General features: G+C 32.9%; 1 protein-coding gene across 4 annotated transcripts in view; it reads right to left on the bottom strand.

Annotated features, from left to right (window-relative positions):
• ADAMTS6 (ADAM metallopeptidase with thrombospondin type 1 motif 6) overlaps positions 1–14,681 on the bottom strand; it is a 304,096-nt gene that overhangs the window by 54,578 nt on the left and 234,837 nt on the right. For all 4 annotated transcript variants that reach the window (XR_006605319.1, XM_004764549.3, XM_004764548.3 and 1 more), the window contains 4 exons: positions 14,497–14,599; positions 7,915–8,048; positions 5,984–6,107; positions 5,374–5,454 (listed from right to left, as the gene is read on the bottom strand). Coding sequence is in view for 3 of the 4 variants with exons in the window: in XM_004764549.3 (XP_004764606.1) it covers positions 5,374–5,454; positions 5,984–6,107; positions 7,915–8,048; positions 14,497–14,599 (442 nt within the window). In the remaining variant the exon portion in view is untranslated. The remainder of the gene's footprint in view (positions 1–5,373; positions 5,455–5,983; positions 6,108–7,914; positions 8,049–14,496; positions 14,600–14,681) is intronic.

Genomic DNA, 14,681 nt, shown 5'->3' with positions numbered 1-14,681 from the left:
CCTGCTTCCCCCTCTCTCTGCCTGCATCTCTGCCTACTTGTGATCTCTCTCTCTCTGTCAAATAAATAAATAAAATCTTTAATAAATAAATAAATAAAATATTTTAGAAAAATTATTAAATTCTACATTAAATCAATTTCACCTGAATAAAAACAAAATTTTAAAAAGAGAGAAAGAATAAATGCCAGATGGGTAAATATTTAAATGTATACATAGTTAAATAATAAAATGTTAGAAAGAATATATGGAAGAACTTAAAAAAGTAATATTAGGGTATGAAAAGGTTTTCTTTCTTTTTTTTTTTTAAAGATTTATTTATTTATTTATTTATTTGACAGAGAGAGAGAGAGAGAGATCACAGGTAGGCAGAGCAGCAGGCAGAGAGAGAGGGGGAAGCAGGCTCCCTGCTGAGCAGAGAGCCCGATGTGGGGCTCGATCCCAGGACCCTGGATCATGACCTGGGCCAAAGGCAGTGGCTTAACCCACTGAGCCACCAAGGCACCCTGAAAAGGTTTTCTAAGCATAGCAAAAAAAAAACCCTCACAAACTATAAAGAATAAGCCTAATAAATATGCATGCATAACTTTTTAAACCTCTGTAGAAAAATAATGTATTAAAAAGTTTTATTAAGAAAGTTTTATAAATATGTGATAAGAAAAAGGACTATTAGCACTACTATATAAAAACTCCCATAAATAAATAGGATGATGATAATTTTAATAATAATGATCATGCTTTGACAATGACAAACTTGTCAGCATAATTTTTTGTTAACATACTAGCTTCTTCAAAACCTTTATCACAGGGGTGCCTGGGTGGCTCAGTTGACTAACCATCTGACTTGGTTCAGGTCATGAACCAAGGTCAGGACAGGTCATGACCTGACTTTCACTCAGGTCATGACCTCAGGGTTGTGAGATCAAACCCCACACAGGGCTCCATGCTCAGGAGAGTGTCTTCTCTCTCTCTCTGTCTCCCTCTCCCCTTCAACCTGTGCATGCATGTACACTTAAAAAAACAAAAAACAAAAACCAAAAACCTTTAAAAAACACACACACAAAATTTTCTCAGGCCAGATGAACAAGCAGCTCAAAAGCACTAAAAAGGTCATGGCACATAGAGTCTCTGACTCTCTGGACCTCTACCACTTGTCCTTAATATTATATACCATTTCCATACCTCCAACCCTGTCTGCCTAGCAAGTTACTTGTACTTTCTTGACTCCAGATATGTTGTGAAAATTCATTTAATTGTCAAAAATAAGTCTAACTAATCTTTTGGGATTTGTCAACCAGTTTTCTGTACTTAACACATTGAAAGTACTTTGACTATATAAGGACATCTGAGACTGTATGATATGAAATATTGAAAGCAAAAATTAAAACAAGCCTCCTCCATCCATCACCAGTAGCTCTGAATTCTCCTTCAATTTTAACTCTCACTTTCCATTTTTTCAACTACTTAATGAAAGGATCTTAACTCGCTTTTGCTGGTACTATAATAAATTCAGAAAAACACAAAGTATTTAAAAAGGAATGAATAAGGGAGGAAGATGTGACTTTATAGACAGAGCATTATCAAAGGGAAAAATCTGATATTAGGATTCTTATTTTTTAGTCTTTTGATGTGGAAAAGAATCCAAAATTACGGCATAAAAATAAAGAGGTGGTTTTTTAAAAAAATTTACTCATTTATTTTAGGAAGAATGAGACAGAGAGTGGGGGTAGGAGCAGAGGGAGAGAAACCCCAGGCAGACTCCCCCACTCAGTGTGGAGCCCCACACAGGACTTGATCTCATGACCTATGAGATCATGACCTGAGGTGAAAGCAAGAGTTCGGACACCTAACTGAGTGAGTCACCCAGGTGCCCTAATAAAGAAGTTTTCTTAAATAAAGGAAGGAAGAGCCTGATAATACTAATGTTCCATCTAAAGAAGCATTCTAGATGTGGTCTTATCTTTAAAAATATTTAAGCAAGGGGTTATTTCCAAGGGAATAAGAACTCATCCAGGTCTCACTAGAGGTTTCTGAAGAGTCTAAATTTGTCTTAAAGGATCAAATATCAAATAAAAAGAATTTCCACTTCTTTCCATGTTGAGATAACTGGTATTGAACGTGCCCTCCAACAGTAAACAACTGGAAAACTCATAAAACTTTTGAATCAGTTGTTCTTAAGCTGAAAAGTTAGTGTCATTGTTTGCAGATGACATGATACTATATATAGAAAATCCTACAGACTCCACCAAAAAACTATCAGAAGTATAAAAGAGTTCAGTAAAGTTGCAGAATACAGAATTAGTACCCGGAAATTGGTAATGTGTCTATACAGCAATAACAAAGTAGCAGAAAGAGAAATTAAGAAAACAATCCCAGGGATGCCTGGGTGGCCCAGTTGGTTAAGCATCTGCCTTCAGCTCAGGTCTTCTGGGATCGAGTCTTTTATCAGGCTCTCGGCCCAGTGGGGAGCGTGCATCCTCCTCTGCCAGTCTGCCTCCTCCCACCCCCGATGAATAAATAAATAAGATCTTTAAAAAAAAAGAAAAAAAGAAAACAATCCCAACTACAACTGCATCAGAAAGAATAAAATACCCATGAATAATCTTAACTAAAGAGGTAAAAGACCTGTGCTCTAAAAAACTATAAAACATTGGTGAAAGAAACTGAAAAGAACACAAACTAAAAGATATTCCACTCTCATGGATTGAAAGAATCACAGGACATGAGATCAATACAAAAAGAAAGCAATTGTATTGTTACATAACAATAAATCTTTCAAAAATGAAATTAAAATATCAATACCATTTATAATGACATCAAAAAGCATGAAATATGTAAAGGTAGACTTAAGAAAAAATGGGTGCAAGACCCATACACTGAAAAATAAACACTAATGAACAAATATAAAGACTTAAATAAATATATAGGTAAATCTTTTCGTGTATTGGAAGATAATATCTTTAAGATAGCAGTTCTCCCCAGATTGATCTACACATTCCATATAATCTCTTTTTGCAGAAATTGACAATTTTATTTTAAACTGCATACAGAAATGTATAGGACCTAGATATGCAAAAATTATTTTGAGAAAGAAGAACAAATTTGAGAACCTAATGCTTCCTATTTTAGAATTCTACTAGAAAACTCTATTAATTAATACAACATAGTTTTGATTTAAGGAACACACCTACATATATATCAATGGAAGGGAACAAAAAGAGACCCATACATTCATGTTTAAATGACCTTTAACAGAAATGTCAAGGTAATTCAATGGGGGAAATGATGGTCTTTTCAACAAATGGTGCTATGGTAACTGAATATCTATATGAAAACAAACAAACAAACAAACTGAACCCCTACTTTATACCTTATATAAGAACTCAAAATGGGTCATATATCTAAATATAAAAGCTAAACTGTAATTCACTGTTTTTTCACTTTGAGAGAGAGGGATAGAGTAAGCATGAGTGAGAAGGGAGGGACTGAAGGGAAGGGAGGAGAGGGCGAGAATCTCAACCAGATTCTGGGCTGAGTGTGGAGCCAGTTGCAGAGTTCCATCTCACAATCCTCAGATCATGACCTGAGTCAAAACTAAGAGTCAGACAGTTTTTAAACTGAGCTCACCAGGTGCCCCCTAAAACTATAATTTCTTGAAGAAACATTTAAGAAAATATTTGCAACTTTGGGGAAGGCAAAATTTCTAAGGCAAGACAAAAAAAGCATAAACTATAAACAAATAAATAAATTCGATTTTGTGAAAATCAAAAGACCCATTAAGAAAAGGAATAAACAAACCACTGACCTGGAAAAGATATTCATAAAATATATATTTGAGCAAAGACATGTATTTAAAATATACAAAGAACTCCTAATTCGATTAAGAGAAAAAAAATTAAAGTAGGCAAAATATTTGTTGAGACACTTCACAAAAAAAGATACCTATAAGGGTAAAATTTAAAAGGTCAACAATAGGGCACCTGGGTGGCTCAGTTGGTTAAGCGACTGCCTTCTGTGCAGGTCATGGTCCTGGAGTCCCAGGATCAAGTCCCACATCAGGCTCCCAGCTTCATGGGGAGTCTGCTTCTCCCTCTGATCTTCTCCCCTCTCAAGCTCTCTCTCTCTCTCTCAAATAAGTAAATAAAATCTTTAAAACATAATAAAATAAAAGGTCAACAATATCAAGTATTAACAAGAATATAAAGCAACCAAAACTCTTCTACAGCACTTGTAGGAATATAAATGATAACCACCACTTTGGAAAACAGTTTAGTAATTTCTTATAAAACTAAACATGTACATACCATATGACCTAGCCATTTTGCTCTTGGGATTTTATCCATAAGAAATGAAAATATATGTCTACACAATGTTTGTCTCTAAGTGTTCAAAGAAGCTGTATTCATAAGAGTCAAACACTGTAAATGACTCAAATATCCATCAAGTGAGTCAATATAACAAATTATGGTATGTCCACACAATGGAAAATTACTTGGCAATATAAAGGTGTGAACTTAAATACACTCAACTTATTACTCAAAAAATGTAGATAAATCTCAAAAACATCCTGGATGAAAAAAACACAGACATAAGAGTACAGACTTTATGGTCCCATTCATGTGAAATTTCAGAACAAATAAAAAGAAAATACATAATGTCAGAAAACAAATTAGTGTTTACCTAAGGCTGAGTTTGAGGGAAATTGACTGCAAAGGCCAATAAGAGAATGTCCCGGAAATGCTGTGTCTTGGCTGTGGTGTTTTATATATATACATAAGTATATAAATATAAAAATATGTGGTGTATATCTATATATAAATAGATTTAAATATAGTAATATATATTTAAAGTAATAATTCATGTATTTATAGTAATTAATACTTATGTTATTATTTATATATTTATATATTATAACTTCTATGTATATATAATTGTCAATACTCTTTGAAATGTACACTTACTTTTTTCTAAAAGATTTTAGTTGCTTAGGGAGAGAGTGAGAGAGAGCACAGAGGGAGACCACAAAGGAGGGAGCTGATGTGGGGCTCGATTCCAAGACCCTGGGATCATGACCTGAGCCAGAGGCAGATACTTAACCAACTGAGCCATCCAGGCACCCCTGAAATGTATACTTATAATAAATGCATTTTGTCATATATAAATATCTCATTAAAATTGATTTTCAAAAAATCAAATAACTAACCCAGTGAAGAGTAAGTTATAAACCACTAATTTTTTGTTTAGCTCTTCAGTGTGGTCTTATAAAACTTGATTTTACCATGAAACTGTTCTATCCAAGCAATATTGTTTTCCTTCAAGATAATGTGTTGCTTTTCCTCAGTAATTTCTAAAAATCTAGCAAAATACGCTACTCACCAATATAGTTCTTCGACATGGCAACTTCTCTGACTTCAATATGAACAGAGCCTCTTGGTATCTGGACTACTTCCATGTAGCCTGAAACACAGAAGATAGCCAGGAATAAGCAGCACGAGCAGCTTTGGTCAGAAAATGAGTGTTTAGTAACCATTCAGTAATAAGTTTCCTTGTTCTTCAAATCTTTCTTCGACTTAGCACTTCATAAATTATGCAATATGAGCAAATTCCCCTTTGGGTTCATGAACACATCTAGAGTATTTTTCTTTTTCTCTAAACTAGCTCAAGATAGTCTTTAAAGCCTCAACATGTATAATACTGGTTCATGTTTTTTTTCCTCAACACATGCTCCTCCCATCAATGCTCTGTGGGAATTCAGATCTGAGGGAAACACGGCTAAATGAAGTCAAGTAGAAAGGGAACAATATTTCCTTAAAATATCTTACATGGATCTATAGTTCATATTTAAGAGACTAAAAGCAACTTGGGGAAAAAACACTGTCTGCCTAAATAAAAAAAATTTTTTTAAAGGGGGTGGGAAAGAAATCAACTGTTTTGGCTATTCCCAGGACAACAGAGGTGTGAAGAAGCGTTCTCTCTACACACTCACCTCCTCTGGGCAACGAATCATTGAAGAACCCTTCGATGGCATCACATGTGCTTCCATCCCCTCCACAGACTCGACATCTATCTTCCCTAGCATCAGATCCCAAAATATTATCACAACCTACATGCTGAAAACAGAGAAAAATATTCAGTATGTCATAAAGAGGAACACTTGGAACTGTAACTAACCAAATAAATATAACTTATTCATTTATTTGTTTTTCCAGTAAAGGAAATCAAAACAGGAAGTATTTTCCTCTTTCCACTTTTTCCTTCCCAGTCTAGTAATTTCTTAGCTAACATTTCTCGACAAGTTTAAAGGAAAAGAATTCTGATTCCCCAGGAATGTATGTCTGTATTTCTAACCTAGGTTTCTTTTTCATTTATAGAATCCATGCTCCAAATCTTAAAATATTATAATTTGTTGGCAATGGACTCTTACTTATACCTTCAATCAAGAAATGCAAGATTTGGGGCACTTGGGTGGCTCAGTTGGTTAAGCGACTGCCTTCAGCTCAGGTCATGATCCCAGGGTCCTGGGATCAAGCCCTGCATCAGGCTTCCTGCTCAGTGGGCAGCCTGCTTCTCCCTCTCCCACTCCCCTGCTTGTGTTCTCTCTCTTGCTGTGTGTCTCTCTCTGTCAAATAAATAAACAAAATCTTAAAAAAAAAAAAAAAAGAAATGCAAGAATTAAGAAAAATACCATGTTGTCCTGTTGTCCTACATAGAGTTATAACAGCAGGAGTTGTGACTGAGCATTATGGTTTGACCTTTCTAAATCACTGATGCTTTTGGATATCCAATTGTTAGTGTCAAGGATTAGTTACAGAATTCAAAACAGGGTAAACCTTTAAAAATGAATACCTATTTCCACCAGCTGAATAAAATTGTCATAAAAACAAGGACATGTAAGTATATGATCTTGGGAGCTGAAATTCTACCTTTCAGTTTTGCATTTAATCACAGAAATATGGATTTTTATATATTTTTGGTACATATTTTGGCATTTGAATTTGTATAATGACCTTTAGCCATTGATATCAGGCATGTGATCTCTGAATAAAACCTGTACTTTTGTCTTTGCTACCCCCCAGAATTTTAATACTGTCATAGAAATAACACACATGCACAGGATCATCCGGTATATTGAGAATCAAGTAGCCTGAAGGACAGAAACTTTCACAAGAAATTATGACACAAAACAGATAGTGTTTTTATCACTTCTTTCTCAGTTTCTGAGACTTAGTTTTGTGCTTCTCCTTAATATAAAGTAAAAACAAACAGTGAAAAAAGTTATGAGAACAGTGGTTTTTATGGCTTTTCTTATTATGGTTAAGTTTTATACACAGGTCTAGGAAAATAGCATGGATTTGCTCTTAAAATTCTCAACTAGTCTGGCTAATTCTCTAAAGAAAATGCTTTAGTAAGGTAAAGACTAACTCTATAATGAAAACCACTGTGCTTCAAATGCTTCAAAAAGAGACAAAGTAGGAGGAACTTAGCTGTTTCACACTTTGAGGAAAAATTATGCTATGAAATGTATTAAACAACCTTCCAATGAAAACATGTGGTAGCCATATGAATATGAGCTAAATCCTTGTTCCCTCTCTCTTCCTATCATCTTTGTAATCTGTTTATAAACGTAACAGAATAACAGAAATTAAAGTCCAAAATATATTCAGAGTTCTAGCAATTACTACATACATAACTGGAACACCAAAATAAATCGTATCTACATAATGTTTGAATATGAATAGGCTAGTCTACCTTTAGCGATGTGTATTGTTAACCTAATTGGAAATTGAATTTCTCTAAAATGTAGCTCTCTTTATTAAAACTGAGCATAGTATTAATTAGGAGCAACCATCTGAGAAAAAAGACAGAAGTCTTAAAAGCACCCCTGACCAAAGGAGTAAAATTCAAAATTGGAGCAACCTTGCATTCCCCATTGATACAGATATCCAGTGAGTCCGCATTGCACTGAGTCCCATCAATCACTGCAGGGGCACGTTCAGTGTAGAAGTTGTAACCTTCAGCCAAGCAATTTAATGCACAAGGTTTTACCCCACCTGGACAAATACAGCAGAAAAGAAATAAATGGAGTGGTTCTTTTAAGAAACAGTGATTCCATATTAACCACAGTAAATTTACAATTCATACAGACATCATTCACTCAATATATACCCAGATGTGTAGGTTTCTTCCCTCTTTTGCTAAAATTTGATATTTATTTTCATTGTTTATACAACTTAACAGAAGATCTGTGGAACAGTTTTAAGGTTTAATATGTTCAGGTATTTCTAGTATATATTTAATAATATATTTTAGGTCAAAAGGGAACACAATGGAGGTACCTGAATGTTGAAAAAAATGGATGAAATAAAAACTTTTAAAAAACTAAGAAAATAAAAGTTTGAGGCTTGGCACAATAACTTCATATAGCAAATGGGAAATTTCTATAACATTTGTCACTTATTAACTGAAGCTGATACAAAAACTCTACTTTAAGCAAGGATATGGTAGTTATTTAAAACAACAGCAACAACAACAACGAAACAAAACCTCTAAATTACTAACCACTTTAAACAAACTGTATTCCATGAATGTGGCTTTAGTGTAGAGGTAAGTTTTTAATGAGATAAGCAAATCAAAGGTAAAATTAATTATAGCATTAAATTTGAATAATTCTTGTTACAAAATCAAAGATAATTACATATAGCATTAAACACGAATAATTTAAAAATACCTAATTTTATTTGTGAATAGAACTACATCATTTTCATTTTGTCACTGAAATTTGTATTTCTTAAGCTTGATTTGAAAAATAGGCATAAATAGTAGCAAATTAAAAAAACAAGCAGAGTAATATCATACTCTCAGAGTATATTGGAAAGATGTAATATGTATTAATTTATTTTATTCAAAACATTGCATGAGAAAGTTACTTCTAAATATGTAACTACTGATTGAAATTATGACTTAAAAACACTTTATGTCCAACCTTCGTTTGATGAAGTTTAAAATATTTTGCTTTTATTCTAATCATGCTGATAAAATTTCTTTTTGAAATAAAAAAAGATCATTTCTAACAATGAAAATAAGGAAGAAGGATAAAATGACATGCTTAATCTCAGTAGAAATTACAAATCTCATCGAAGGTATGTGAAATCAAAGAGACAAGCCAAATGAGTGTTAGAGACAATGGTAAATTAGAAAGAATATTGCATTAAAGATCATTGTTATAGTTGATTGTTGTATAATGCAAGAAAATGGCCCAATATTGTCAAATACTGTTTTTTCATGAGAAGATGGAAACCTAGAGTTTTAAAATAAAAAATGTTTTTTGATAACTCACTCAAAGTTTTCAAAAATACTAGAGATGAAAACATCTATGTAAGTAAAGACTGGTTCCTGAACTGCCAGTTTACCTCCTCTGGCCTAAGTCCACGTTTGCTTCCCTTTTCAATGTTTAGATTATAGAACTTCTATATAATTTGATATGTTATTATTGGACTTAAGTTAATGGTACCTTTTGCTCTCCTTACCGCAAACATAACAAGTAATAAGTAGAATAATTTCTTCCTAAACTGATAATCAACGTATTTATATTCATTTTTTGTAAGATTCTTATAAATAAACTTACTCTAAATTTCAATGAACTTTACAGGGATTTTTTTCATTACTATCCAGTATAGTTCTTTTCCCATTTTTTTTTTTTACTGTAATGCTTTAGCATTTAATGTAGCTTTTTATGTGCCAGGTTTTAAAAAGAAAACATGAGTTTTGTTTACTCAATTCTAACATAATTTAATTATGTAAGGTAGCATTTGATATGTAGAACATATAAATACTATGGCTGTATTCCTTAGACTACTACACTATGTGATAATAATAAGAATACATTTCACCCTTTTTCATTTCAGAAGATGTGTTCAGCTTCCTCAGCTACAGAGAGGGGTTTTTTAGTTTTGTTTTAAAGTGGGATCCACATCCAGCATGGAGCCCAACACAGGTCTTGAACTCATGACCCTGAAATCAACACCCAAGCTGAGATCAGGAGTCAGACACTGAACCAGCTGAGCCATCCAGGCACTCCACTCAACTACAGTGAGTTTTCAGAAGAGGTACTGTTATTATTTTGAAAAGAGATTTAAGATGATTGATTCTCTAAACATTAGGTCACATCATTACCAGTTACCTTCAGTGAAAAGTAAAAGCTTTTATGAAGTGAAAGCTTATTATGAATTTAGGGTAAATTCACTAAGTTTAAAATTACCTAGATGCTGGGGGCACCTGGGTGGCTCAGTGGGTTGGGCCGCTGCCTTCGGCTCAGGTCATGATCTCAGGGTCCTGCGATGGAGCCCGCATCGTGCTCTCTGCTCAGCAGGGAGCCTGCTTCCCTCCCTCTCTCTCTCTCTCTGCCTATCTCTCTATCTACCTGTGATCTCTCTCGGTCAAATAAATAAATAAAATCTTTAAAAACAAGTATAGATAGCACATTACCAACATAAACAATAAATGGTACTATAAAACAAATCTCAATTAATTTAAAAAATTTAAATCATACAGAGTATTCTTTGATAATAGTAGAAATTAGAAATCAATAACCAAAAAAATCTAGAAAATATCAAATAATTGGAAATAAAACTAACATAGTTCTAAATAAACCATAGGTCAAAGGAGAAATCACAAAGTAAATGATAAAAGATTTTGAATTAAGGGAAATTTTTTAAAAAATCAAGTTTGGTAATACAGAAAAGCAAAATAAACCCAAAATTTAAAAATAATAAATAGAAGAGCAAAAACTAATAAAAGAGAAAAAAATAAGAGAAAAGTACTAAAGCCAAAAGTTGATTCTTTGAAAAGATTAATAAAATTAATAAACCTCAAGCAAGACTGATCAAGAAAGAGAGAAAACACATATTTTCAATATCAGAAATGAAAGAGCATACATCACCCAGAGCCTATAGATATTAAGCAGGATAGTAAGAGAATGTTATGATCAATTTTCTGTCAAGAAATGGTATATGGGAGTATCCCATAGTTTCTTGAAGACATAAAAATTTTTTAAAAATGTGAATATCTCTTTATCTACTAAAGGAGTTGAATTTGTAACATTTTTTTTTTTTTTCACAAAGAAAATACCAAGCCTGAGTGGCTTTAGTAGTGAAATCTATTCTAAAGAAGAAATAATACCAATCCTACAATCTCTTTGAAAATATACAGGGATTCTATTTCTAGAAGCCAGAGTAAATCTAATACCCAAACTTGTCAAACACAGGGCAGGAAAAAAAATTGCAATTCAGAATTCCTTAAAATAAATAGATGAAAACGCCCTTAATAAAAAATTAGAAACTAAATCCAATAACATATAAAAAGATAAAAAATCATTGCCACATGGGGTTTATACTAGAATTAAAAGGTTGGTCTGACATAAAAATCTATCAAACAATTCACCATATTAATAGAGCAAAGAAAAATAAATTTACTCATACATGTACAAATTGTACTGAAGAGCCAATCCAGTGTATTAAGGCAAGAACATGAATTAAAAGACATAACAATTGATAGAAACTGTTTCTACTTCCAGACAACATAACTGCTTACCAAGAAAATCCTAAGCAATCTACAAAACAACTATTAGGACTAACGGTTGTTCTTAAGAGGACAACTAAGTAAATTTAGGAAGGTCACAGAATACAAATTTAATATACAAAAATCTATGTATTTTTGGATATTAGAGCAAGCAATTGAAAATGCTATAGTTTAAACTTTTATTTACAATAGTTGCAAAAAAAATTACTCAAAAATAGATTTAACAAAAGAAGCACAAGACCTAACACCTAAAACTACAAAACATAGCTGAGAGAAATTAAAGAAAACTTAAAGAAAATTAAAGAAAACATTAATCAATGGGCATATATATATATATATAATGTTCATAAATTCACTATTGAATTCAATATTCAATGTTAAAATAATATTGTTAATTTATCAATTCCTCTTCAACTATCTATAGATTCAACATGATAGCAATCATAAGCCCAGCATATTTTTCTGTAGTAATTAATAGCAATTCTAAAATTTAGATAGAAAAACAAAGCACCTAGAATATCCAAAGAACTCTTGAAAAATAGATCAAAGTTGGAGGAACTTACACTCCCTGTGTCCAAGACTATGCATTTACAATAATTCAGTCAGTGTGGTGTTAGCATAGTACTGCTATCATTTCATTTCATTGCACATTGTAAACATTTCATTGTGCATTTCTATTGTTGACAAATAAACGAAAGAAAATAGAATTGAAATTACAAATACACATCATAACCCCAAATTATTTTTAGACTATAGATCCAAATATAAAGACCAAGACCATACAGCTTTTAGAAGAAAACATAAGAAAATATCTTCTTGAGTTGAGAAAGGCAAAGGCTTCTAAGACAGGATACTAAACACAATAACCATAAAAGGAAAAAAAAATGAAAAAATAGCATTCATCAAAATTAAAATCTTAATTTTTAAACACCATTAAAAAAGTAAAAGGAGGGGTGCCTGGGTGGCTCAGTGGGTTAAAGCCTCTGCTTTCGGCTCAGGTCGTGATCCCAGGGTCCTGGGATCAAGCCCCCCATCGGGCTCTCTGCTCCGCAGGGAGCCTGCTTCCTCCTCTCTCTCTGCCTGCCTCTCTGCCTACCTGTGATCTCTGTCTGTTAAATAAATAAAATCTTAAAAAAAAAAAAAAAAAAGTAAAAGGAAAGTCCAAAGATGTGAAAAAATATTCATGAAATTTATCTGATAAATAAGTACTACTCAAGAATAGAAAGATAAATAACCAATTAAAAATAGACAAAAGATTAGAACAGTCACTTTACAAGTGTACCAAGAAGATTTATAAATGGTCAATAAGCACATAGAAATGTACTTGACATAATCAGTGATCAGAAAATGCAAATTAAAACAGCACTGAGACATTATTATACACCTACCAACAGAAGATTGAAAATACCAAATGTTGGCAAGGATGTGGAACATAACTTTCATATGTTATTGGTGGGATTGTAATATGGTACATCATTTTGGAAAAACATCTGGCAATTTCTTTTAAAGCTAAACTCACACCTCCCCTATTGCCCAGCAATTCCACTCCTAAGTATTTACCCAAGAGAAATGAAAACATATGCTCACCAAAAAAATGCTACAAAAATGTTCACAGCAGCTTATTCAGAACAGCTGAGAACTAGAAACAACTCAGGTGGTCAGCCATCAATAGCAGGATGGGAAAACTGGTTTTTACGATGGAATGCTGCTCAGCAATAAAAAGGAATGAGCTATTCATATGTGCAATAACGTGGATGGATCTCAAAAACATTAGGCCCCAAATAGTAAATATGACATGATTTCACTTACATGAAGTTCTGGCACCAGCAAAACTAATACATGGTAAGGAAGAAAAATTTCAGAACAGGGTTGCCTCTTGGAAGAAATAGGTAGAGGCAGCTATTGACTGGGAAGCACTATGGGGACTATGAGAATTTTGGAGGTATGGTAATGTTCTGTACATTAATAGGGTTTTGCAGGTGTGCGCATTTGTCGGAACTCAGGGAAAGTACGGTTAAGATTGTGCATTGCATTGTACATAATCTAACCTCTAAAACAGTAAGTAAATATTGAACTGTGGTTAATTTTATACATGTTGAAGTATTTAGAGGAAAGTATAGCAATGACTACAATTTACTTTGACACACATCAAAAAATTAATGGATTAATGGATGGAGAGATGACTAGACATGTAACAAAGTATATCATAATGTGAATGGTAGAATCTTGTCAATGTAAAATTATTTTAATATTGCTCTGTCGGAAAATTTTCAAGGCAAGATAGTAGAATAAAAAACAAACAATAGAAATTTTTTAAAAGTACATTCAATTTCTCCAAGAGAAAATTTTAACAAGATTTAATTTGTATTTTGGGAATACAAGAAAACTTCTGGTGTTTACTGAACAATTAGTATTTGATACATGCCCAAATTATAGGGTACAAATGATCCCCAACACTAAAAAAGAATAATAATAATCTACTGGAAGATCCTTGGCCTTTGACCAAGAAAGAATACAGGTTTTCCTGGCCACTTTTAACTTGATTTATATTGTTATAAGTTGTCTTCAGGGTGATAATTCTAAATATTTAGTGATTATAAATGGTTATAATGTAATATCCATTTATCCCAAGAAAGTCTCAAGAATTCAAAAGCATTATTTGGATTTATATCCTTTCTAGGACTTTTGTACCTTGTTAAATAGAATTAGGTTTTTATAAATGATCTCTGATCATTTTTACTAACATAAACTTTATTACAGGGAAACTGTATAGTACTATAAGCATGATCCTGCTTTGATTTGCAAACAATGATTTCTACTAGTATGTGTATGAATGTATGTGTGTGTTTGTATGTATTCATATATTCTTTTATATTTGCAAAGCTCTCAAGCATGATGAATGCTCTGCTGGTTATACATTACCTCCAGTATAGGGTTTCCAGTTATAATACTTTCCACGGAAAGGCATATTGTCAAAGTCTGCACACTGTTTCTCTCGAAAATCTCGGGCCCCCAAAGGACATGGCTAAAATAAAATAAAATCATAAACGGTATGATTGTTGAAAAATACTAAAACTAAGGGACATTGTCCCTAAAATTAAAATTGC

The sequence above is a fragment of the Mustela putorius genome, unplaced genomic scaffold, assembly GCF_011764305.1.
Source record: "Mustela putorius furo isolate JIRA1106 unplaced genomic scaffold, ASM1176430v1.1 tig00000145_pilon_pilon_pilon, whole genome shotgun sequence".
Lineage (NCBI taxonomy): Eukaryota > Metazoa > Chordata > Mammalia > Carnivora > Mustelidae > Mustela > Mustela putorius.
This window is presented reverse-complemented; position numbering and strand designations above follow the sequence as displayed.